This window comes from Phaethon lepturus, unplaced genomic scaffold (assembly GCF_000687285.1).
Source record: "Phaethon lepturus isolate BGI_N335 unplaced genomic scaffold, ASM68728v1 scaffold5253, whole genome shotgun sequence".
NCBI classification, from domain to species: domain Eukaryota; kingdom Metazoa; phylum Chordata; class Aves; order Phaethontiformes; family Phaethontidae; genus Phaethon; species Phaethon lepturus.
In genome coordinates, this window is record NW_010526885.1 from 594 (window position 1) to 27,805 (window position 27,212).

At 38.1% G+C, this 27,212-nt stretch overlaps 1 protein-coding gene across 1 annotated transcript in view; it reads right to left on the reverse strand.

The window, feature by feature from the left end:
• Positions 1–3,852: 3,852 nt before the first annotated feature.
• Positions 3,853–27,212, reverse strand: part of ADK (adenosine kinase) — a gene marked incomplete at its 3' end in the record, with an annotated part of 125,056 nt that continues 101,696 nt past the window's right edge. Inside the window, exons 5-7 of the mRNA XM_010283198.1 lie at positions 13,441–13,476; positions 6,771–6,885; positions 3,853–3,941 (exon numbers count right to left, since the gene is read on the reverse strand). Of these exons, the coding sequence (XP_010281500.1) occupies positions 3,853–3,941; positions 6,771–6,885; positions 13,441–13,476 (240 nt within the window). The remainder of the gene's footprint in view (positions 3,942–6,770; positions 6,886–13,440; positions 13,477–27,212) is intronic.

A 27,212-nucleotide genomic window follows, 5' to 3' on the forward strand; every position in this document is an offset into this window, starting at 1 on the left:
TCCTTACTACTAGTGATTATACAGGAAAAGTGGATTTCCTAGCTTCACTCTCAATTTTTGGGCTAAACTGGTGCGTTAACGCATTAGACTAGAAAAGGCATCTTTTTCTTAAATCAATATGAAATTACCGAAACACACACATTACATATACACATACATCTATTTACATGTATGTGTTCTTTGAGATGCAAGAGTTGACACACTTTCAAGTCCAGTCAAGATACCAGTACCCAGGAACTTAGGTTTTAATAACATGTTTCAGCTGCCTAATAAAATGCTCAGACCTCCTCTCCCACACAGCATGAAAGCATAAATGGTCTCAGTTACAAAAAGGTATTACCAGCTTTGCTATTCATTAATCCCTATCAACAAATGTTCATTATTAATTTAGGTTTTGTGGTTTCCTAAGTCACAACTAAACTAAAAATAATTCTGTTGGGCTTTCTGGCTCATTTGTCATGCCATTAGCAGACTAAAATTTCCTTTTTTCCTAAATCCATTTTTGTTTTTTGAACTTTTCTTTCCATTTGTTAATATAAATGCATATTGAAGAGTGTAAGTGTGTAATTCTGTGAAAAAGAGTACACACTGTAATATAACCCAACTACTATTTCCCTAGGTCCAAGACATTACTTTTGTTTGTGTAAACACATAGAAAGGCTGTCTGATAAAAAGAGCTAGCCAAGGTTTTCCTGTCTAGAAGGCTAAGCATGAAAGCTGTGAGAAGTAAGAAAAAAAATAACATTTTTTCTTGCTTCTTAGAGAAGAACACACAATACTCAGTAACTTACAGAAAGAGAAGCTGCAAACAGGCCCACCGTAAAATGTCAGCAGTGTCAATAGTAATAAATACTTCTATGTTTTTTAGATAGGCTTACGAGGTAACATGCTGGTCTCTGATTGCAGCACAACCTGACAAAGAAAGCCTACTGACCTCTGTTGAGAGTAAGTTGTATGCTTGAGCATCAGTCCTTTTTATTCCCCCCAAAAGCATCATGTCATTATGATTTAAGAACAGCTCTTAAAATCTCTCTAGTTTCCACAGTTTTGACAACCCTTCTAAAACAAACGGTTTAAAAACTCTCCTCCTAAAATATTTAAGATCTAACATATCCTTACAAAGTAAAAGAAGCTTCATCATTCATAAAAACATACTATCCATACCTTTGTTGTTATTTTCACTTAGATCAGGTTTTGTTTCTATCCAAACATAAACTTTTAATTTATGAACATACGTGCATATATTACCTTAAAAATGGTTGTACTGGGTGACACCAACAACCATTTAGGTCAGTATTCTGCTTCAGATAACAGGTAGTGGCAAATGCCTAGTGTTACTCCAACATCCAAAGCTTGGTAGGCAGGCTCTAAAATTTGGTAATGTTGCAAGTTTTATTGCAACATACTAATTTGGCTATATTGCACATGCTGTTTAATTTATGGACTAGATTAAGCAACAAGTAATAATAACAAGGAGAAATTCAGAAAAATTTCAGTATGTACTATGCGGTAGGTGCACTAAGAAGTTTTTAAGATGGACCTTTCTCATTCTATCACATTCGCCAGCACTACTAATACATAAATATTCTCAAGGAATGTATCCCAAAAACTGAAGAAGATGTAAGTGGTTAGTAAGCCCTAACTGAGGTGGCTTTAATGCTTGAATCCTTAAAAAATCCATTCTTGCTGCCATGTTCTGACAAATGAGGTTATTACAAATGTGCCCTTAATAGAGGTGGTCTTGCAAACGTTGGGGGGGCGAAAGAATGGAAAATTCTATGTTCTCGCCTGAACATGCCAGATTTCATCATTCATAACTTGAAAAATGCTGAAATGATTTTCTTTAAATTTGGATTGTTTTTCTTTCCTCTATTAAAGCTATAAAACAAGCCAAGTTTAAAGTTTGTAGCTTCAGCTGTTTTTGAATTATGCAAATATTTCAACATAAAAGCATGTTTTTCCATTGCTGAACTGATTTTGCTCAGACTTTCCAAAGACTTCCCTCTGGGCCAAGACTAGTCATAAAATGTATCTGACTAAAAGTAATTTGTTTAAAAATGTTATGAGCAACTCTGTAAAAGGGATAGCTTTCACAGCGTTTGATTCTGACAAATGTTATAGCGCACATGTAGATATGACATATATGTACTTGCCAGAGCTTGTGTTTTTTGGTGTGTTTCTTAAAAGCTCCAGCTGCTTTAATCAGGAGATTGCATGTGTTCATTAACTCTCCCCACTTTCCCTGCATATGTATTTTTTGTGGTTACAGAAAGAAGTGTTGAAACATGAAATGAATGTATCCCATAAGCTCAGGAACCCGAAATCAAATTCAGAATCTCAGGCATGGGAAGAGACATACGACGGAACAAGGCTGTGGTAGTGGGGCCAGAGTCTTGATAGCCAAGTAATTCCCAGTATGGACAAGGAGCGTCCACACAAGGAATTAACCCAATACTCTTCCTCAGATAAACTTTTCTGGTAAGCACGTCCACAGATCCTATTTTCAGTTACCAGTTACCGGTACCTTTTCTAAACCATAATCCTCTGTACTGAAAGGTTTCATCACAGGCATCTCTCACAGGCTACTTTTTTTCAAGAGAGTTTTATCAAAATTCAGTCATGTTGGGGACTGATGCTAGAGAAAATCAGAAAGTTTTTGTCAATGCTAATTCTTAAGGTCTCTGAGAAGATCCAATGCCTCCAAGTTCTTCAGTAAAAAGATTAAAAAATTGACATCATAGAAAAATGCACCTCAGGTCACCCAGGGAGGTTGTAGATGCCCCATCCCTGGAAACATTCAAGGTCAGGCTGGACGGGGCTTTGAGCAACCTCAGTGAGTTGAAGATGTCCCTGTTCATTGCAGGGGGGTTGGACTAAATGACCTCTACAGGTCCCCTCCAACCCAAACCATCCTATGATTCTATGACGTGAAGAGGAAAACTTCAGACAACGATCATTTGCACATGCTCTGTGGAGTCTTATTAGAAGCTGATAGTTAATTTAATCAACATGTCATCTGCCACAGCTCCTGTGTGCCAATCCTAAACACTCCTTTCCTTCCCTATAAAACACACTGATCACACTCAACTTGAATTTGAGCTTGCCTCTTCCTTGCAATTATTCCTACTGACAGAGAACAGGAAGGAAGGGGAGAGAAAATGGGCCTTGGGGCTGGAGTACTGTGATGGAGGAGATATGAACAGACAGTAGAAAGACCCAATGTACTCCATGATAAAGAGATAGAAAATTTTCCTCTGAAAACACAAATAATTCAGACAGCCAAGGAAAGTGGACTGACAAATGAGAACGGCTTAGATCAGGACTGCTGATGCAGTTATTGCTTCTCACCGTTTTTATGATCTGCTCCAGCTGCATGGACTTCTAAGCTGCTTGCCAATCTGTGCCTGAGTGTCTGCAACCCGTGGTCTATTTGAGGTGAGCCACCAGTGTTTTTGGTGGCATTAAAACAATGTTGTGCAAACTGCAGCAATTCATAAGCTGACTGAACATCTTTGCATTATGGCTGGGCCAGACTGCTGTAGGAAGTAGATGTTTTATCTGTCTTACTTCCATTCTCTGGAGTATCCAGGAATCAACGACTGTCACCACAGTCCTCTCCACGTGTAGTGATGAGCTGTACTTGGTCTTCCTCATCCCATCAAAAAAACCCAAGAAATTCCCCATCTAATTTCCATCACAAATAATTCTGTGCCCTTTCATGAATGAGCTGGCAACCTGCAGGAACCCCTTTAACCCATCTTATTTCCTCTCATTCCAGCCAGAGCTGTATCAAAGTGTATCCCCTCATTATTTCCATTACCTGATCCCCCATTCAACCTACATGTAACTCACCGAAGAGGTGCACTCCTCCTCTCGTAACCCAGCCCCTCTCAACTTAGCCCCACGGCTGTCTTGTCCTCGACAGTACACAGAGCCTTTGTCTGACAGAGGAAACGGAGTGCTGTTAAGGATGCTCTTAGGCCCTCCATGTTTCCTTTCTCATCTTGTCTGGCATGGGCAAGGGGAAGGGAAAGAAGCAGGGGTGGCCATCCGGCTGTGTCTTGCCACAGCGCGCAGCCCAGTCCAAGCCATTCAATTCTACTCCGAAGGCTCACTGCTGGACAGTCCGTGTTGCTGACAGACAGCAAAGACCTTCTGTGGGGAAAATGGACAAGAGGTGGAGGCAAAAAAAAAGGTAGAAAAACCACAAAGGCCAAATTCACCTTGGAGGTTTTACTCTCACACCTGTAAGCTCCAGCTCCATCCTGTGCTCTTTCAGAGGACATAAACAGAGACCACTGGAATATGTGATACTCCCAACAGATGATAAAGGATGGTTAAAGGCAGCAGTAGAAGGAAAGAAAGGAAGAATAGAGTCCTTTGCCCGGATACTGATCCCTTCTGCTTGTGTCACTACTGACAGAAACATCTTTCAACTAATAAACATGTTCTCATTATGGACAAAATATAAAGCAGAAGGTAGTGACAAGCATGTCCAAATCTATATCTGACTTTGCAAATACTATTTTAATCTAGGCACAAACTTACTGAGAATTATTGTTATATATTCTCATATATATTGTTAGATATGTTATATTGTTGTATTTCTATTTTATATTGTTCTATTTATATGTTATATATGTTATATTGTTATATTTATACTGTAATATATATTGTTATATATTCTCATATATATTGTTATATAGACCATAAAGGCAGGATAAACAACTACACACAGCCTGCTTTTTAAAAAAACCTCTATTCTTCTTAGAGAAAGGAAATTAATTTTATACTGGTAACTACTCCTAAATGCAGCAGTTCTTCCAGAGATCATTTAGAAACTTTTTACACTTTTCACTGCAAGTTTCAAAGCACAACTAGACCTAATTAGTGTTGAAATAAGTGTATTAGCAATAGTCTATGCCAATCTGTGGTATCATCATATGCTAAATTAAGGGACACATTTTCCTTCTTTCATTATTATTTTAATGTGAGGAGGTGGGAAAAAGATGATCTACACCAAAGGAAGGAAAAAGGGGGAAAACAATAACAAATTGGTATCTCTTTTGAGAATTGCCCCACAGGCCAAACATTTTTATGTTCTTAATCATTATTAAATGACTTAACATGACACACAGAGCCTGGCGAATGATTGCATCCTGACATGAGAACGAATTACAAATGAAATGAAAGATCAAGCTGTATTAGAGGACTGCCTCTGGGAAATGAAAATCTTTAATTCTCTTTTATTATTGACATTTATTTGGCTGCCATGAATAACAACATAGCAAAGAGATTCAGCTATGCTTGTGCACTGAATAGCTTATCCCACGGCTCAAAACTGCCTTAACATTTATCATGTTTGCTTTTGTAGCTGACACCATTGCATACACTCTCTATCCATCTTGCATTTATCATGCATATAAAGTGCATTCTCTAATTTAAGTTCATTTCATAGCGAACAAACAGCTAAGATTAGCAAGTGTCAGTCCTCAAATAAGCTCCCAGTTGTAAAAATATCAAAGAAGGGATTAATGGATTTGTTAACAACTCTAGTTTGAAGAATAAAATAAGTACACAGTGAAAATTAAATAAAAGAACAGGAGGGTTACATCTAAGATTTAGGTTTACTACTGTTACTACTTGCTCGTATATAAAAACATTTTGATACTGCTATTTTTCAGCCAACTGTACAATACTCAAGTGGAGTGCCTCCATGTGGGCCATCCATATAATGCAGTAACTTCCTGGAAGCAACACTTCCCTCATTATTCAGCGAGATACACATACCCAGCTCCCAATGACTGCTTCCTATTTCCTTTAAACCAGTTTGTAGCTAACAAAATAGAGGAAGAAGCAAACTATTGGAGAAATCATTCAAACTGCTGCTAAGAATGATCTATATAGCAGTGACATACCTACTTAGTACCTAGCCCTGCAGCCACAGTCTGAAGCCAATTCTGATTTTGAGGCAAATATCGTATGAGTAAGCACCGGTCCCTCAGGTGCAAAGCTTCCTCAACTTCACTTGATTTCCAAAGGAGGAATTCAGCCTTGACTTACCTTGTGAAGGAATGAATGACTAAAATGGCTTGCCACAGCACATGTTTTTAATAGCTTTATTTAGTCTAGAAGCATAGGTGGACAGAATTAAAGAGACTGTCAAAAGGTAGGCAGTCATGTTTATAATGCTTAAATCTGTGCATCGTACATCATCAACTTAGACAGCACAAACTACTTGTATCCCTGGTAGAACACCTTTTTCCCACATACTCCTTTGAGAATAGAAGAGCAGACGGCTGAGAAAAGCTCAAGTGAGACTTTCTGCTCAAAGCAAAAAAGCCTGGAAATTCACTTAGTACTGGATTTCACTTCCTCCTCTCCACAAATGTTTAAATATACTATACTGTTGCACAGCTGTTCTCAGCAGGCATAGCGTGTTCTTGTTTGCAGCAAAGATGGCTACACAGATAAAATCTCAAGTCATAAAAATCTGAGTAAAACCAACTGGATCAATATTTTAGATCTATGTTATAAAAAAAGAACTTAAGATGTTCAGAACTAAATTCTCAGGCACTCCTGTGAAATATTAACTTCTCAAATTAAGAATCTTAAAACAATTAAAAGCATAACAGATGAGAAACACGGACTAGCATCAAAAGGCAAATGCTCTGACTACCATTTAACAGTTATAATTTGTAAAACCACAACTTCTAATTGATTAACTAGAATATTTACTGTGAGCGACAACACAGATTTGAAAAATATACCTGTAGCCATTACAGTGTCATCTTTCCCCTGGGTAAAGACTACGATTCGTTGCCTTTTAGTGTTCACCTTCGGCAGGGCTTGTGTCTTCCGGGCTATCTCTTTAATGTCTTCAGTCTATTAATAGAAAGAAAATTCTTGTTACCAGCATACTAGCTTGGTGAAAGATTAGAACTTTACTAGCAGATCAAAGATTTATTTTCTTATGGCTAGGTATAAAATAGACTTTATTGTCAGCAGAGGAAGATTTTTAAAAGGAGGAATACTTCATTCTCCTAAGGATTTATGTAGTACTATGAGACCATTGTTTTTAATCTTGATAATGACAGTTCACCTATTCCAATTGCTGCAAAACTGCAAAGCTAACAAAGGAATTACAGAGCATTTCCTAACGAGTAATTAGTGGCTTGCTTTGCTGCTGACTGGATTCTACCTTTACCTATCATAAAATTAAAAATAAAATTGGTGAAAGAATACTTTGGATAAAGTCTGAGCCTGATTTTCACCCAATTTAGCCAGGTTTTATAGCACTATAATCCCTCTGGTTTCCGCAGGATTACAAATACTGTTTCTCTAACCTCCCTACAGCAACTATCTCAGCAAGTAAACTGACTGTACGCTGCAGCACCTTGGAGTGGGGAGCCCAGGTGAATATGCTCTGTGCTCACTAGCTGGTTCCATAATTGAGATGCACAGAAGCCAAGGGTGAAGCCTATATTCAGTGGGGCACAGAACACCCCCGATTTTCTGAAGTAAGGCTAAGCTGCAAAAATTTCAGGGATCTTTGCTTTGAAGGGACTGCGTCCGCACACCACGGCGCATGCAGCTAGGAACAGAGAAACTGCCATACTGAGCCAAAACCCTCATCCATCCAAACAGCACACCCTGTCATTAGAATATTATCCTTCCTATTCTCATAGTTGCCCTCTGATCTGAGACACAAGGATTTCAATTTCTAATTTACTTAGTTTTCAATCTAATCTAAAGATAGGTATTCCTGTTATTTGTATAAGCATCAAATCCTTTTATAATGCTATGTGGGAAGCTTTTGTTCTCAGATTTCTCTCAAGTCAGTAAGTTATATAAATTAACTTTGGTATATGTAAACCTATTTCTTGCCATTATTTATACTTTTTTTTCTTTTTTAACATTAGGAAAAGTAAGAAAGACTATAATTATGCTCTGTGCTACTTACCATGTCCCACTTTATTCATATCTCTGTTAAATAGCACCATACTTTTCTTCCCCCCATTTGCTCTAGCATACAAGCAACACAGTGAAACATAGCTGATTTGATGAGGGACTAGCGTTGAATACATGAAAACGTAACAATACTGTCTGCATTGTTTTGTGTCCTGTTCGTTATGAATCCCAACTAATTTTTTAACACAGTCACATAATGAATAGAGTTCATTTATAAAGCTGTCCAGAGAGGCTTCAAGCCATTCACCAGAGTTGTTACAATTAATTTATATTATTAATAAATTGATTTTTATCTTCCAAAATCAACATATAGTGTTATTTTGAAACTCAGGTACGGTATGTGCCACTTTGACTGCAGCTGATGATTTTAACAAGAGGTTGATTATTTTTCATCAGCAGGTCAGTTAAACACTTTAAGAACTATAATCTGCACACCATTCAGTCCAGGTTGCTTGCTGATTTTTGAAAATCTTGTTGATCTTCAAGCACTTCACCTTTATTATGGACAGAGGATATGCCTGGGCTATATATTTACCAGTATCTATTTATGTGAAAATTATCTAGCTCTTTTGCAATACTCTTAGCCTTCCTTTGATTTCTCCCCCAACTCTGGTGGTCAGTGTGCTCATTGATTTATACACATTTGCCAAACACAAAAGTAATTTCCCCTTACTTCTTGATCTCTTTACCTCTTTTTTAAATTCTCAGACTTTTAATTTCCATATACTACACTCTCATTTGTGTTATTTCTTCCTTCCTCCTGCTTAGACTGTTAATACAGCTTTTAGAAGGCAATGTACCAGAGAAGAAAGAGAAGAATGTTGAACCCCTCTCTGTGGACTGAGGACAGTGAGCAGGGGCCATCTTACCCCTAATTCTCAAAAAGACTTTAAGGAGTCCCTTAAAGATGCCAAAGAGAAAAATTAAAATTGCTGTTCTTCTGTTTTGAAATGTCTTTTTACAAGATTTGTGAATAGCAGGTGTCAGCTGGTGCCACACGTTGGTGAATAGGCGATGGACGGAAAATTACAGTCATCCAGCTTGGTAACATGTAGGTTTCTGAAGGTTCACCTAAATTCTGAACTATTTCAGGTCTTGATAATCAAGAGATCCGTGAACTAGAAAATGCAATTCAGCATCATGGAGATCAAAGGAAACAGGAGAGAGGTGCTTAGTTTTTGCTAAGTAGGAAGTGGCTGCTAGTGACTTCATTAAGCACATTTACAGGGGAGCAAAGCGGGAACTGAAATCAAGGAGCTTGAAGATACTTGTGCAATGTATTTACATGCACTTTAAATTTTAAAAGGAAAATGAGGAATTTATAATAGGAAAAAATGGCACGATCAAGAGATAATTTCTTCAGTTTAAGGAAGAATAAAGATGAACTTATATGAGGAAAAGAAGACCCTGAGGAAAAAAAGATTAGTGAAGAATGGTGGTAAAGGATGAAATAAAGTAGATAGCGAAAGAAAGTAAAAAGCACATATGTTTTCAGGAAGAAGTAGTATATAATAAGCATGTAACAGTAGAAGGAAGGTATTTAGGGGAAAAAAGATAATTTTTTAAAAAGCAGAAATTTCAAAACAAGAGTGCTTTGGAGACTTGTGTCCGATTGTGCAGACTTTAAAAGTAACTGAATAGTATCTTCTGTGAGAATTAACTTGGCCATTTTTAGCCAAAATCATTTTCTATACTAAAATTTTTCAAAGGAAGAGAATAAAATAGAGCTTACATAGTGGAAGAGCTGCAATCTCAGTGTTGAGGAGGCTTTAGCTTTTCCACACTCTATCTCCACCTTACCATTATGTGGTCTGTTGAAGGTACAACTGTGACATTTTATAATACGTGAATATTTCAGCTTAAAACTGCAGAGATACTATGCCCCTCCTGTCTTTGTCAGTCAAACATCATGAAATGTTGCTATCTCCTATTTCTGTTCAGAATATATATAATATTTTCAAACAGCAGAAATGAATAATATTTGTTTTGCACTGACTCATATTTGCACACTTCTCGAGACTTTCTTATACAACCAGTATCATGGCTGAATGGTCAGACTGTACTGGTTCGTGGTCCTGAAGTCTCTACAACGTGTCCCAAATTCACAGGATACTCACACATATCCCGTTATACACTTGAATCTGATTTAACAAAGCTGACATATAAATCTCAAAAAAGCATGACTTGCCTATGGACGCTGCACCTGAAAAACCTTGCATGTGGCATTCACTGCAGCAAGCAATATGCATGTAAAGAAAGTACACCAGATATCCTGGGACCGGATAGCGGTATGTGAAAAAATGCATACAATTAAAACCGCTAGTCAAACTGTGTCTTCTGATCTTTGCCTCTGAACAGATACACGATAGCTGGGACTACCACAGCCCTGACCTAAACAGACATAAATCCACTGAAAACAGTGGGCCTGTGCAGTGTACCTCATTAACTCGAAGACCTGAATTTGATCCAGGGTACCAAAACTCGCTAATTTGGCTCCCCAACCGATACATAGTTAGGAGGAGACCTCTGCCCCTTAACAGGAAAAATTATTTTGCATGGCAGCTGCTACTATCCCCTTAGATACATACCGTTCCATTCACTTCAATTTACTTCTTGGGTTGACAGACAGAATTGAACCCTAAGTTTTATGTTAAAGTAGGATTATGTTTTCCTAATTCCTACGCAGAATAAACGGCAAGTTACCATTTTGTAAAAACAAAACCTCATAAAACTTTGTCCTGGCAATTTTGTTATTTCAAACATATTACAAACATCCTGATACCCATTCTACCACTTCAAGGGAAAGCAAGTCCAAGAGCTTCCCTGGGATAAAAATTGTGACTATTATAATGTATTACTGAGATGACTGCAATGTACAGTTGGGATGAGGCACTTTACTGTTTATTTAATAGTTTTAAAATGTCATAGAACACGAAATTCACAAAAAAGAAAGCACTCCAGGAAAAGACTGCATCAGAAGTAATGTTCTACTTTTGATTATTACAGGTAAGTGTGGTCAAGAGATAAAATGAATGAAATAATGTTCTTCAAATATCGTGATTGATTTTACAAAAATACCTTGGGTTTCAGCAAAGTACAATGGAAAACTAACTCTTGGTAAGGCGAAGCATAAAAATAATAATTCCTTTGAACATGGTTTCTCTTACAAAGAAAAAACAAATTTGTGTCATGGAAATGTTTTCTCCCACATACGGCAAGATTTTATTACTTCAGGAAAGGTGTATTTTCTCCTGAAGTTGACTTGATTGTACTTTTTATTTTTCAAAAATTGTTTCAGATATACTTAACTCAATCTGTATTTAAAAGATGCATTTAGTCCACATAAACTGTTGAAATTACTGGAAGGTAGAAAAGGAGACAATTAAAAAAAAGACAAAGAAAAAAGCTAGTCACAACTGATTCTCCATCTTAAAAGATTTTGGATTATTTTTGTTAAAAAAATCAAATTCCAGGCTGCAAATCAAATTCAGCTACCACTTCTATGATAAATATCCTCTTGATTTTTGTTCTGGTCACTCTAGTCCTTTACTATTCTGTGTTTCATCAGTGCTCTATTCTTAATATAAATTGCAGAATCAGTTTTACAAGCTTTTGAGAGTTAATGGAAATTTTTCTTGTATTTAATTGAAAAGCTAATTGAGACTCTTTAAGTTTTTCCTAAGATACTTTATTAGTAGTGCATTTTGTGTTTTTTTTTTTCTTTTGCCTCCACAGCACAATGGGAAAACAAGACTGTGGACACTTATCAAGTTTTACACATTTGTGTCAGTAAACTTGACATGTGAGTTGTTGCCAAGCAAGGGGGTAATAAGAGAGAAGATCATAATCATTGTGCACTTTCCTGATATGCTGTAATCAAATGTGGCAGATTTAGGATGTTCAGAAGGGACTGTGCTAGAATCTCTAAGCAAGCACTAATGGAAAGGTTAATATGATGGTAGTTAGCAGACACCAGCAAAAGCAGTTTGTCACTAGAACTGAATTTAAACCAGGCACATTCAAAGTCTTTAGCTCAAGGGGGCAATAAAAATATAGAATGGGTAGACTTAATACACTACTTCCTTTCTTTTTTTATTGTCTAGCTACCAGAGGGTACCAATAACTTGTTATGCTTCATATTATATTTGGAGGCATCTGTGAAATTCATTCATTTGATAGAATAAACTCAAAGTGTATTTTTATGCTAACAATACAGATTATACAAATGAAACTTGACAGTGATAAAAAGTCTTGATTTCTACAAAGCAGCCATACGAATTTGGGAAACATAAAATGAAATGGGACAGCCCACAGTTTTAATATCTAAAACGCTGATGGCATAGATGTACCTGCTGGTGTATGGTTCTAAAGAAATCTAATTGTAGAACAAAAGCCGTCAGTCTTTCCCTCTTTTTTATATGCAACCATCCACACACAAAAGTGGCATGTTCTTAAAGCGGTGCGGTTTGAATTGCGCGGCTTCTATTATTTATGCAAAATGGGTGTTGAGCAGTCAAACTCCTCTCTATTCTTTCACACTGCAAACAAATCAATTAAGGTGGGTCTTATTCCCGTGAAAAAACATGTAAGAGGATGTATGTGTGTTCAGTTCTGCAATTTAGCTTTCAGTAAGATCACTTACTATCTGCAAAATTAGCACAACCGTTGTCACATTAATTATAGTATTTAAAACCTGCCTATTTGAATTCAGCATTAGAGACCACTAGCTGATAGCTCTCCAGATTAAGTTATCTGAATTTAGCCAGTGGGAGATACTATTCAAATAAATACCTCAAGAAAATTAAATCGACAGCTCTGAAAATCACTGTAAAACCAACGGTGTTTACTTCAAGAAAGTAGAGGATCATACATTTTTAGAGCACAGATGGAAAACACCAACTCGAATATGTTTTGAAACACAAATTCCACACTACCCCTTCTAAAAGAAGCTGTTTGTAGAAGCATGGTTTACATTAATCAGTACCTAACAATTTTATATACAACCTTTCTACAATTCATTTGCATAATGATAATCCACATATGGCAGGGTTTAAGTTATTTAAGCGGTGTTGTATTTCACTATTTAGTCTTGCTTCACCACTGCTTTAGCAGTGAATCCTTACGGAGCGTAATGCAGCTAATGAGGTAGCTTTTTAACTGAACAAACTGACAGGTCCCATATCTGCAGAGGCAGCTTGAAACCGTGCCCAACCTCTCGGCTTCCCAAGAGGCTTTTCAAAATTCAATAAATAACATCTGTAGGCGATGTTGGGTGCAGACCTAGCAGAGTGCGTCATAACACTGAGCTGGCAGAACAAAGAAACCATGACGACTGCCAAGTTTCCATGGCAACCGCTGCGAGGCTTGGAGAGTATAATAGCACATCAATCATTGTCCAAAAGAACTTCATTATCAGCAAGAAAAAAAACCTTTAGGATCTGTTTAGTGTGCAATTGTGGGTTAACTCACCTCAAAGCCTTGCTCTCTAGCAAAAGTGGCAGCTTCCTGAAATAATAAAAAAAGAACAGTTAATTATAAAGTGCTAGATAATGAAGAAATAACACATTTTGAAACTCATTCAGCCAGTTTTCCTTTTACACCATTATCTCAATATACCCTTATACAGTTGTTCAATTCTGATAGTCGCACCAAAAGCTTCCCCCTCCTTCCCTCAAGCTCAACAACAGTACAATGTCAACACACTTCACAAGTTCAAATAAAGAAGGTACAATACGTTTTTTCCAGGCAAGGAAAGTTACTTCTGGAGATAGGACTTTGACTAGGAAACCACTACTTCAAATCCAGACAAACATCCTTCAGACATATTTTTAATTGGAATTGTATCCTCTCTCCATTTAGGTATGGCACTTCATGGGATACAGGTTATCAAGCCATTTAAAAAAATCATTTATCGCCTACGTTGCATTAAAAAAATAGGATCACAAAATGTGTTCAAACCCGTGTGATGGAATCAGATGAGCGTTTTAAAATACTCTGATGTCTTAATCACTGCTTTAGGCAATTTAACTATGTTCTTTTCCTGAAAGAACAGAGGAAACATCAGGGTATCAGAATGTCCTCATTTCTTATTTATATTAATTGGAGCAATTAAAATCTGTTTTTAAATAAAAGCAAGGAGATAGAATTCAACAGCAATGTTTTTTCCCTTACTCACTTTCTACCTTAACATTGCAAATATTGCAGAAAACCCCCGAAGTCTTTATGGTTTTACTTGCATTCTTCCAGATTATCTTTACCAAGTGATATTCATAGAGGGGTAAGTCTTGAGCCAAAATGGTGAGTTGATCCAACTAAGCAAAATTAACTACCGTACCAACCCATTTAAGTCCAGTGTCCCTATGACGGCTTTTAGTGCTGCAGAAAATACATACTCGTGGACCTATATGATCTGGCAATTGGGGGCAATACAAGAATTTGAAGTGGGTACAATTGATTATAACAACAGTAAGTTGAGGTTAATAAAATGTGATAAGCTGAAAAGCACAACTCCTCAGGCTGCTTCACTGCAGAAACATAAGGCTGACCGGGTTAGCCTTAGCTGATGTTGACAGAAAAACTGAATCATGGTCCTGACAATTGGGTGCGGGCAAGGTTAGCCACTTTGACAATTTACTTACAATTGAATTCCTTCTTGTACATCACACAGTCAATGACATTTGCTAGCCTGGCTGTCAAGAAGGAGTGTAGGGTTCAAAGATATCATGCAGTGTTTTCCTAAACCAGCATGTGATTAACAAAGCCTATGCTCATATGAAAAAAGGAGCCTGCAAGCTTCTGCTCTGAAGTGATGCACTTACAATGAACTGCAACACAATCAAGAAAGCCTCAAATAGGACCGAGACACAGGGGAAAAAAAAAGAAAAGAAAAGAAAAGAAGGGAGTTATAAGGGCGCAGAGAATAAGAAAATGGAATAAAAATTACACACTGTAGCCAAATTACTTCTTTAACCTCAGGTTTTTGGTCATGCAATTGAAATCAGAAGTTACACTGATCTGTCCTAAGGGGATTTCTTTAATGTCCCAATGCAGCAGGACATTAACATCTGTGTTAAACTATTGTTTGGCCAGGAAACTGGACACCAGTATATTCTCACATCTGTGAAATAAAAACTACTCTAGTTAAGTAGTGTTTCCTTATGTGGGAGACTTTGAGAGAATTCATCTTAATTTTCTGTACTGGGGCACCCATGCATAGCACATGTGGTTTGAAAGACCTGGCCCTTCCACAAGAAAGGATAAATGATTGCACATTTGTTAAAAAGTATCTCGTCTTCAGATTTTCTTGTTAGAGCGTCATCTTTTAGCCCGGTCTGCTGCCTGGCTACATGAATAATGGTAGCTAGCATACAACCATAGATTTTCCTGCAGTTGACCACTAATCTAAGGGTGTCTGAACGTGCCAAAGAACAGCACTGATCTTAATTTTCCTCTTTCCCATCAACCAAACCTCAGAGAAACTCCTGAGCAGCTTCTTTCAGTCAGGTCTGCATCTATAGGTCTCCTATAAGCCCCTAAGAATCAGCCTCTCTAAGAATTACACCCCTTTAAGAATTAAGGCCCTTCCAGTAAAAAAGATAATAAAGCTCAAAACACACGTTTGGACATTACAGTTTGGCATTTGCAAAATGGTGAGAAACGTGAGGCAGGCCCTGAACGCCAGGGACAGTTCAAAGTAAATTAACCAGATAAAAGCGATGAGAACCTTTTAGTATCCGTTCGCAATAACAGTGAGAACAGGAAACAAGCAGACCCCATCTGTGCAGCCCTAGGGCACCTCATACTGAGCCTCACGTCCCTAATAAAGTAGTCAGGTTAAAATCTAAGTGGCTGTAACACGCGGAGACTGCTAGGGTTACAGCGGCCAGCCAGGGCGTTCCCTGATGCAGGTGATAATCAGTATGATAATCACTGTATTTACAGGCTTTCCATTTTATATCTGACATTGGAAATCACGAAGAAGGAGGGATTAAGGAAATAAACAACCTACACAGAAGCTTTACCGCTCCCCGGAGAATGCAGCATTTTCATTCATGCGTGACATGCGACAACAGCAAAGCAAAACAGCGACAGAACCGAATTTTCTTAAGAGGCTTCATTTCACATCGGGAGTTCTTTCAGTTTTGATAAACTTTAGAGATTATTCATCCATTACTCCAACTCAGCATTTTCAGAGCTGTTTTCCATTATTGTTTACAACAGAACACCTCATTTCATAAAACCCTCTCCCCCACCTTTTTACTCTTTCATACTAAATATATTAAACAACCACACTCCTTTTTCTATATAATCTTTTTACTAACCACGACAGCAAATTTATTGCTGTGCCACCTAAAGTAGAAAAGAGATTTGTTACTAGTTACAGAACAAAACATTATCTGGTTCATGTAGTTTGGGAAAAAAAAATAATCCTACACTCATGCTGAAAAAAACTGTGTACAGCGCTACTTAATGGGAGTAACACAATGTCACCAAAGTTAACACACACCCTCTCTTTGCACAATAGTGAGCAGTTTACACAGGAAAGCGAGATAAATTAAAGAGATAACAATAAAAAAGACAACTTCCCTTAGTACTGGCCTTGTGTTATGTTAGAACTTGCTTGCTAGCTGAAAACTATTTCCATTCTTGCATGTATTCCGTTGCTGTTGGAGTCCCAGCATTTAGTAAATGGAGCTGTCCATAATCTACACTGGGGCTAATTGTAACAGGACTTGTTAAAATTCCGAGCCCTTTTATCACCAGCAATACAAACTATTTGTTTGTAAGTAAACAGAAATATACTCTTCAAACACAGAATTCATTAGCATCTACATTCCTAGGAGTATATGTTAGCCCTCTGTGTTAGGCAAATTTTAGTATTATAGAATTAAGATGGCTCAACTTGAGTAATTGTATGTTCAGTTTGCCATAACATGCAGAAGACACACTATATATTAAATATCCTTAACACAGCCAAATTTTTTTTTTGTCAGTACCAAGGTTTTATGATGACTTGATCAAATTATAGCCAAAATGGTAACACCATGCATGTTGGGTTAAAATTCATTCATGTTAAGGCCAACATAAAACTCATGCAGTTGCACCGAACAGCATTTAAAGCCATGTATTGCTGATATTAGCTGACAAAGACTGTTTCAAAAGCACCAACAGTATTATCTATAATATGCATTTTAACCTTTATACAGAGAAAAGGAGCACTGTAAACTAAATTTGCATTTCATTGCTGAAATCAACATTATCTCATAAAGAAATGATAGAACAGCAGGACAGCAATGATACCCTTGCACACTGAATGCATTTCCCATAATTACACAAGACAGCAAATGCAGGGGACACTGAAGCTAATCCCTCCCCTGCCATCCTTCTTGGTAGAGGAAACATCTCACAGAATAACCTAAACTCACATATTAGTACTACCCTGTGAAGCTCTTTCTAATTCTCTATTTTTCCTTGGCAGGGGGTGGTGGTGGGGAACAAACAAAAGAAAAAAAGAAAACCTGGCTTTTTTTTTTTTAATTTGTGGATTACTGGCAGGTTTTGCAGGAGTTCCTACTGCAATAACTGTAAACTTCCTGACTGACCCGACATAAGCCCAAAACAAGCCCTATTCACATTTTCAGGAATATCATCCTCTTCCTCTGCATAACAAATCTGTGACTCAGTGGGTTCAGCCCTGCCCATGAATCAATGTAATCTTAAGCCTGCACACACACATACAGCATGTGCAAATGCAGAGGAAGATCCTTGCAGTAAATCAGACTGCATAATGACAAAAAGAAATAAAAAAGCAAACTTGAGTGGACTCACCCAATGAGAAACAGTAAATGACTATGAGGACCATCCACTTAATGTCTGCATTTGATGGAACCATTCCTACTGGTACCAACCACGTTTGATTATAACTTGAATAGTATTTCCACTACTATACCTTACAAGACTTTTTAAACTGCTAAAATCTTCTAAAAATGAATCTTAAATATTTCCTTCCTGAAAGGAAACATTTCAGAAGTATGAATTGTTAGGTTTTTTTCCATTTATATTGTTTCCTTGAACACATTAAAAGCTACAAGTATCTCAGTCAGGTAATTCCCTTTTTCTTCAGTATAATCACTTAGTACTATCAGTCCCACTCCCACGTTCATCTCCAGTCCTCGTCTAACTTTGTGTTCTTTGTATCCTCTCTTGCTTTTCTACAGATTGCCTTGTTTGTGGCAACAAAGTTAGTTTCACAAATCTTCTCTAACATTAAAACATTGTTGCCTAAATGAAATGGGTGACAACAAAGTAAAATAAGCAAATGGGGATATAGGGAAGACTTTCATGCAAGTGATGCACACTGATATGTACAACTTCAGTCTGTAGAAGGCTGACACAAATAATCAAAGTTGTTTTATATTGATAATCTCCTTTCTTCGTGATAGGTGCCGAACTTTGGTATTTCTTAAAATTGACATTTTTATTAATGATTTCCTAAAGGACAGTATACTTGTCAAACTTTCTAAAACAAACCAAACCACCCACCAACCAATCAACAATTCAGGTATTATTTGTCTCACTGGACTATAGAGATAGGAAAGTGTTCTGTTTTATTATAATTGCTAACACTTGTAGTTCAGCTTTCCTTAGGTAGGCACATTTGTCCTTCCTCTCTCCCTCTCCCTTCTGTCATCTTCCCCTGTCCCTAATAAAGAGCTTTCTTATAAAATTCTGTGCTTTCAGAGCTATACCCTCCGTTTTATGTACTCCATAGGTAGCGAGAACCTCTGGTTTCAAGCAGTATCTATTATGTCCAGTAATTCTGAATACGGGCCAATACAAGTCATCTTCTTATGTTAAAATCTCCCTCCTTTTTTTGACAAAAGATAAGTCATGAAGAATACTACTGTCAAGATCACCATGCGCCCTCCTTTTGGTATTTCCTTCATAAAAAACTCACCGCAGTGCAGGAGCTAAGCTAGTTTTTAAGGTGGGGGGCTAGTGAGCTGTGTCATGCAATGTTTTCCACTCCTCCAGCTCCAGGTCAATTTACACTAAATATGACCCTGGAAATGTGGCTTAAGGCACAGACAGGACAATGGATTTTCAGTCGCTGCCTTTGAATTATAACAAAGATGTCACACATACACCCGCTAACTTCATGACACAGTTGGTGGGGTGTTCTTAAATCAAATCCAGGTATTTAATGCAGCCCATAAATGTGCAGTAATATGATCTGTCTTTATACCACTCTTTTCTGTGTATGCTACACAAAGCCAAACTAGGTTATACCTGATTTTATTGTCTGTCCCAATTTTAAGTGAGAAAGTAATAGACGCATGTATATACACACTTATACATAACAGCAGATCCACAGTTCTTAAATGATGAATTAACAGCATGTAAGAACTATGATTACTTTCAGGATATGCAAATAGGGGTGATGTCAAAGCTGTGGTAATGATAATCATGACCTACGTAAGGAATCAGAGCTAGGTACTTCTAAAAACTATCTGATGATCAGTTGAAAACATGATTTCAACAAATGGCCACTATCATTCTGCTATTTAAAAAGAATGGATGGAAAGCCTACAGGACATAGTTCCAGCTGGATCACTAACCTTTAGTGCCAACAGTACATTTAGTGTGATTAGTGGTAAGATACATGTGTTCCTCTTCAATTCAGCATTAAATAGTTATCAACAGTTACTCAAAACACTGTAGATTGTCCTATCCAGCCTTTTATGTCATTGTAGTCTGATTTAGACAGGCATTACTTTAAGGTCAACTATTCCTGTATTTCATTGTGTAAAAGCAATACAAGCTCATATGCCTTTATTAAAAAATGGCCATTTATAAAGGCATTCAGGGCTCAGGGGGCAAATGTGATTTTATCCTTTTTCTTTTTTGTCCCCCAGAGACAGTTGCTTTAATATAGGTCATACGAGAGTTTGAGAATCAGAAGTCAAAAGAACCACCCAGCATATTTTCTGAAACAAATGCCTATCTGATGAAATTCTGCTACAGATGATAAAAATTGAGCTATGCTTAGGGATGCGTTACATGGATGTAGTGCTTCAATATTATTTTCATTTGACAAGCACAGAAGACTAATCCTTGATTGGGTCAGTAGTGTACACCTCTTCACGTTTCAGAAAAGCTGGTCACAAAATGGACAGACCCCGCACACAGCTTGAGAATGAACCCTGAGAATCAGCAGTATCTGAGCAAGTATCTACCCCTTGCTGGTTACTACTGAAGAAAGCACAGCTGGCATCGATTGGATGGGCAGATTATCATAAAGGAACACTGAGGTGGTTTTTTCCTCTCTTTACCTTTCCCATGAGCAGTGCCAGACCCCAAAATTGCTTTTCTTCATAAATAATAGCAAGAGTTCATATCATATCCTAAAATATTATTTCAGCTTGCTCCAGTAATACTAAAGATACTGGTAAATATATCTACACTGCCTTCACCCAGTTGGTGAAAATATAAAATAATAATAATCAGTTCAAATGAATAATCAGAACAAGTATAAATATCATATGGGGTTAAAGTTGTAATGTTCAGAGAGGGTTCTGGCAGAGTACCAGAGGGTTTTCTCTGAAAAAGTCTAGTGTGAAAAGAATTGAGAAAGAAAATGTGATCTCCTCCTATGACCAGGTGACCCGCCTGGTGGATGAGGGAAAGGCTGTGGACGTTGTTTACCTGGACTTTAGTAAAGCCTTTGACAGCGTCTCCCACAGCATTCTCCTGGAGAAACTGGCTGCTCGTGGCTTAGACAGGCGTACTCTTCGCTGGGTAAAGAACTGGCTGGATGGTCGAGTCCAGAGGGTTGTGGTGAACAGAGTTAAATCTGGCTGGCGGCCGGTCACAAGCGGTGTTCCCCAGGGCTCGGTTCTGGGGCCAGTTCTGTTCAATATCTTTATTGATGATTTGGATGAGGGGACCGAGTGCTCTCTCAGTAAGTTTACAAATGACACCAAGTTGGGTGGGAGTGTTGATCTGCTGGAGGGCAGGAAGTCTCTGCAGAGGGATCTGGACAGCCTGGATCGATGGGCCGAGGCCAGCTGTAGAGGTTTAATAACACCGAATGCTGGGTTCTGCGCTTGGGTCACAACCACCCCATGCAACGCTACAGGCCTGGGGAAGGGTGGCTGGAGAGCTGCCTGGTGGAAAAGGACCTGGGGTGCTGGTTGACAGCCGGCTGAACGTGAGCCAGCAGTGTGCCCAGGTGGCTAAGAAGGCCAACAACATCCTGGCCTGTACCAGCAATAGTGTGGCCAGCAGGAGTAGGGAAGTGATTGTTCCCCTATACTCGTCCCTGGTGAGGCTGCACCTCGAATCCTGTGTTCAGTTTTGGGCTCCTCACTATGAGAAGGACATTGAGTTGCTGGAGCGTGTCCAGAGAAGGGCAACGAAGCTGGTGAGGGGTCTGGAGCACAAGTCTTATGAGGAGCAGCTGAGGGAACTGGGGTTGTTCAGTCTGGAGAAGAGGAGGCTGAGGGGAGCCCTTATCGCTCTCTACAGCTACCTGAAAGGAGGTTGTGGCGAGGTGGGTTTTGGTCTCTTCTCCCAAGTAACTAGTGATAGAAGAAGAGGAAATGGCCTCAAGTTGCGCCATGGGAGGTTTAGACTAGATATTAGGAAAAATTTCTTTACAGAGAGAGTGGTCAGGCATTGGAACAGGCTGCCCAGGGAGGTGGTGGAGTCACCATCCCTGGAGGTATTCAAAAAACATGTAGATGTGGCACTTCAGGACATGGTTTATTTGCCATAGTGGTGTTGGGTTGATGGTTGGACTTGATGATCTTAAAGGTCTTTTCCAACCTTAATGATTCTGTGATTCTGTATTTCCTAACCTGCTTGGGTTCACCCTGGAGCATCTATATCACGTACAATTCATTAATATTCAAGTTATTTATTCTCCTGTTCACATTATTACCAGAACTATAGTTCCTGCTAGAGTCTTCTATGGAAAAAGTCACCCTGAGTCAGTGCTTAATACCATTACAGGGTCTGCAACAGCTGCAGCAGCAATATGCCTCTGAGCTATTTTGAAATTTTATGATGGATAAAGTGCTATTACTTATATCTCTACCTTACATCCTCACCTAAAGAACTGAACTACCTATGACTCTGTATGTGTGTCTCTTCTCACATATTATAAGCATCAAATTAGTGAACGATACTTCCTTACCCCACCTCACTATACAAATGTGCCTGTCTCTGTCTTAAAAATAGACGCATCATAATCAGAAGAGCGGGAGAAGAAAAAAAGATCTCCTTCCTTAATCATCACTGAATCAGGAGAACATAACATAAATGAAAACAAATATCTTAAAATTAACTTAATAGCCAGAACTTAAGAGTTTTATACGCATATGAAAAATAAAAGATGTGCAGGGTCTTTTGAAGTCTTTAATACTGCTCATTGGATGCTCTTAGTGCTAACTCTCTGGCTGAAGGAGGACAAACAGAAATATAAGATTGCATCATTTTCAACAAGGCTTTCTGTGATTGCAACCACTCAGACTAGCCTGAAATCACTGACAAGATATTCTCATCCAGCAATTTCAGATGAAGAGAATAAGCAGATACTGTGCTAAAAGTGCTGGGATCCAGCAGGACTTTGTCTCTAGTCCAGCTAAAAAGTTAACACATTTTTAGCAGTGGAATTGAGTTGTTTTATATACTTTGTTTGGTATGATGTCATGCACAGCCATTTAGAATTATAACTAAGGCTATGGTATTAGGAACCCTGTAAAGAGCAATCATCGCATAACTCTCTTCATGTGTGCTAGCCTTGCACTGCTTGTTAACTCTACCAAGAAAACAGAATTGCTCACTGCAACAACACTAACTTTTTAAACTGATCTTGATGTCACGCATTTTACCCTTTCAATGAAGATTGAATGCAGATTTTTATTGCAGTTTGTTGTTCTATTTAATGCTAGTTCAATGATGCATTTATCTTTGTTAAAGATACAAATATTCAAGATACAGTATTTTTCTTGTATTTTCAGGTTTACCTATTGCAGCTGCTTTATGGAAGGAAAAAACTAGTTCTCAGTCTGTACTAGTAGCGCTCTCATACAACATGGTCATTGCATGGAAAAACAAAATTTCAGTCTGACCACAGTTAGGCCACTGTGGTCCTGACTGAAAAACATGAGCTCTAATTCCAGATGTGACTAAGGCGCTATTTATCATCTTGGACAAGGTGCTAATTTCTTGCACCAATTTTTTAAAAATCTAGAAAAGTTAGAATTTACCTGCTTCTGACCATTAAGTGTTTAAGGATGAGTGTTTTTTTGGTATGTTTGTTCCTTTTCCAAGAGAAGACAACCTGAACCTGAGATGGGCTAAGACAGAGCAGAGACAGAAAGAAGTCAAGTAATGTAATTAGAGGGATCACAAATTCCAACCTATTTTAAAGAGGTATTACAAAAATCACAGAGAGGTTGAGGTTGGAAGGTGCCTCTGAACATCATCTAGTCCAACCCCACTCCTCTAGCAGGGTCAGCTAGAGCAGATTGCCCAGGACCATTGGGCTTTGAATATCTCCAAGGATGGAGACTCCACAGCCTCTCTGGGCAATCTGTTCCGGCATTTGCCAGTAAAGGTTTTTTTCTTATGCTCAAGTGGAATTTCCTGTAGTTGAATTTGTGCCTGTTGCCTCTTGTCCTGTCACTGGACACCACTGTGAAGAGTCTGGCTCCATCTGATTAGGTATTTATATGCATTCATTATATATATATTATATGCATTAGGTATTTATATGCATTGACAAGATCTCCCTGAGCCTATTCTTAAGGCTCTAAGTCTCCTCTCCTCATACAACAGATGCTCCAAACTCTCAGATCCAACCAAAGGGCCATCAGTCCAGTAAGTCTGCGTCTTTCTCATGCTGGAGAGCCCAGAACTGGACCCAGTGCTCCAGATGTGTCTCACCAGTTCTGCGTAGAGGGGAAGGATCACTGCCCTCCACCTGCTGGCAATGTTCTTCCTAATGCAGCCCAAAATGCTGTTGGCTGCCTTTGCTCTGAGGGCATGTTGCTGGCTCAAATCCATTTTTTTCCCCACTGGGACAGGGAAAGACTTTATCAAAGACTTATTGATACATGCAGATACATAGCCACTAAAATATCACAACTTAACAGCACTTTCAATTTTTCTGAGTTCTTGAAGGTTATAAAGACCTACAGCTATTGTTTGAGACATACTGGTTACATCACCATTCAAGTTAAATAGTACTGATGTATCTTTTTGTTACTATGAAGTAATTTTAACTTGTTAATATAGTTGCAATGAATTATTATCTATTCTCTGATTTAAAAAAACATTTGATACATTCACTAGCTATAAAATATTAAAGTGCAAACACATTTTTCTTACAGCATAATGACTGAGGTCGTTGTACAATTTGCTGTGTACTATTGTTCTTCATTTCTTAAAATAACACAGATAACTCTTAAAGCCACGTTGAAAAGTAAAATTTGGACTCGGTCCCCACAGAAGAGAAATGAAAGATTTGGTCTGCATTTGAATAACAGAAAACCTTGGGTTTCAACTGTGCTCTTCTTATAAAAGCAGTTCTCTACATCTCTGCTAAGCAAGGACACTCTCCTAGTGGCACCAGTTGGATATTCTAAAGGATCGTAAAAACGCACCGTAGTTTTCAAGCAATAATGTTTTATAAATTTTGTACATAAGCATACAAAAACCTTACCATCTCTGATTCTACCATATGCACATTCTCCACATACTCCCAGACTCAAAGAACATCTTTTAATCCTCAGCTACACTTCAGAACAGCTACCACTTTAACCTCTACTTCTGTGTCTTTAAAATGCTACATTTATTTTAGGATTTGTCTCACAACTATTTTTTAATTACTGAGATAACAGATTGACATAATATTTTAATATACATTAATATATTTGTTAACCATTACTATATGCTTAGTATATGTTAGCATATTGCAAAGGAACCTGAAATTGCACCTGATACATTTCTTATTTTATTACATGACAAATCTAAGACTGCAAATTATTCTGGATCTGAAATTAGTAGTCGTAGTAATAGTAGTAGTAGTAATTCAGTTTTGGACAGGTTATTTTTAGCTAAGTACTTGCTCAAGCCCTTCCCTACAGATTTCTCACACCTCCTGAGTGCTTATAACAAAGTATAAATAATCTTTTTTTTCTCCTCTGCCTGTGGCATTATATTTGTGGTTAAATATAACAGACGTTATTTCAATCTATTTAGTTTGCCTCACACTTTCCAACACAAGGAATTCCTGTGATTTCTTCCAAGATGCTGTGTCTCTTCCATTTTATGCAAAATTTGAAAAGAGCTGTAGGGTCAAAGCAGTGCTGTTCTTTTGTTCAGGTTGCATTCCAAGCTGGGTTCTTGAAATTTTACTTCTTTCTCTTATATTAGTAAAAAATTTTTTGGCCAAATACCAGACAACAAATGAATGGGAACATTCTAAAACAGTAGTGCTATGCTTTCAGAGCAAAAGTAGTGGCAATAACAGCACACCAGATGCTGTATTGCAAGCTTTTTAAAAAGACAGCTATTTAGGGAAATGAAGAAAAAAATAGGTTAGGACCTCTGAAAAGTGGCACAAATTTGTAGAATCTCCTTGGTTTGAGGCTTGTTTTTCCTAAAAGAGCTAGGAGGAATGTAGTACTCGTATAACATAGGAAAATCTAATTAAGTTACGAACAACAAGCTAGAACAAATATTCAGCACTAGCAGTCATGTATACATCTTCCTAATTCCTTGTCTCTTCTCAGATTTTTATATCATACACTCTGCTCTGTCAGTCAAGTTAACCAATTCTTCTGAATTTTGCTTCTAAAAGTCACATGCCATGTTTTGAAAATCGCCATGCCCTAAAAGGCATTTTGATCTTAGGTTCAGTCCATGAAAGCAGTTTATTTGGAACTGGCTGACTTACATGGCGAGCAGTGAACAGTTTGCAGAGGATACTGTGCTAAAAGTGTCACTTTTTAAAAATAATATTGAAGCAGTTCTTTACAAGCATGGCACTTGTCCAAAGCACATATGGAACATTAAATATATCCATAAAATTTTATGCACCAGATTTGACCAAGGTCTTGAGCTCTAATTTATTTTTTCTCCATTTTGCTGGAAGACTAGCTGCATTTGATAAAGCTACTTCATAAGGACTCTGTTCTCCTAACATTTACAGATCACACATCTGGACTTGGAAAGAGATTCTGAGTAAAAGAGCCAACTAATGCAGATCTTGTTTACATTATGTGCAATTACTCTTGCGTCATGAATCTCCCTGGGATATCAGAATGTGGGGAAGACACCCAAAGAATATGTACTTCAAATGACAGTGCAAAAGCCTAGGTGTTTCAGTCCCTATCAACTGTACACACGACGATGTGAGAAAATGAATGGTATTTGTATTTTCTAGTAATATTGCATTTCATTTTTATTAATTATTTGTATGTAATTAGAGCTGCCCTCAGTGCCTGAAGATCTCTGTTTGGATTGTTTTTCTCTCACAACTCGCTCACTGCAGCCAAGGGAACTAAGTGATGGCAGTTGCAACACTCAATTCAGTTACATAAACACATCTTCCTTGCCAGATTCCCCTGCGGTGTTCCCATTTCATGAAATATGTCTCTAGCTTTAGTAATGTACTGTACCAGCAAGTTTCTTTTCATGTGACAAAAAAATTAGGTCCTCTGCTCCTTGCAGCAGAGCAGCATGTGATGTGTGTGAGCATCACACACATGGAATCCACCCCAGACCGGGTGGCCACACCAGCAAGAGGACAGAGAAGAAATACAATACTTGAGTAGCTACAGAACGAGATTTGGATGTCAGATTTTAATAGGAGAAAGACAGCCTTCATCCAGAAATTGAGGCAGATTTATTCCTAAGTCTGTTGCAGTGCCAACAAACGTGAGTGTACACTATATCTTCAACCATATACAAGATGCGTGTGCTTCCATATTGAGTGTATTTGCCAGTAATGATAAAAAACACTCTGGCCAGACTATTCCTGTAGGTGTAAATGGAGTTATACTTTTTAACATCACAGCTGGAGCAAACACACTCTGGACTACAAAAGCAGCATGTGGTAAAAGTGGAGAGACATCGAGTGACCTAACCTATCACGCAGCCCAGCAGCTGCAGAGAGCGGGGCTTTCTGGACAAAGTTTCCCACTGTACCTGCCCGTCAGCGTGAAGCTGGG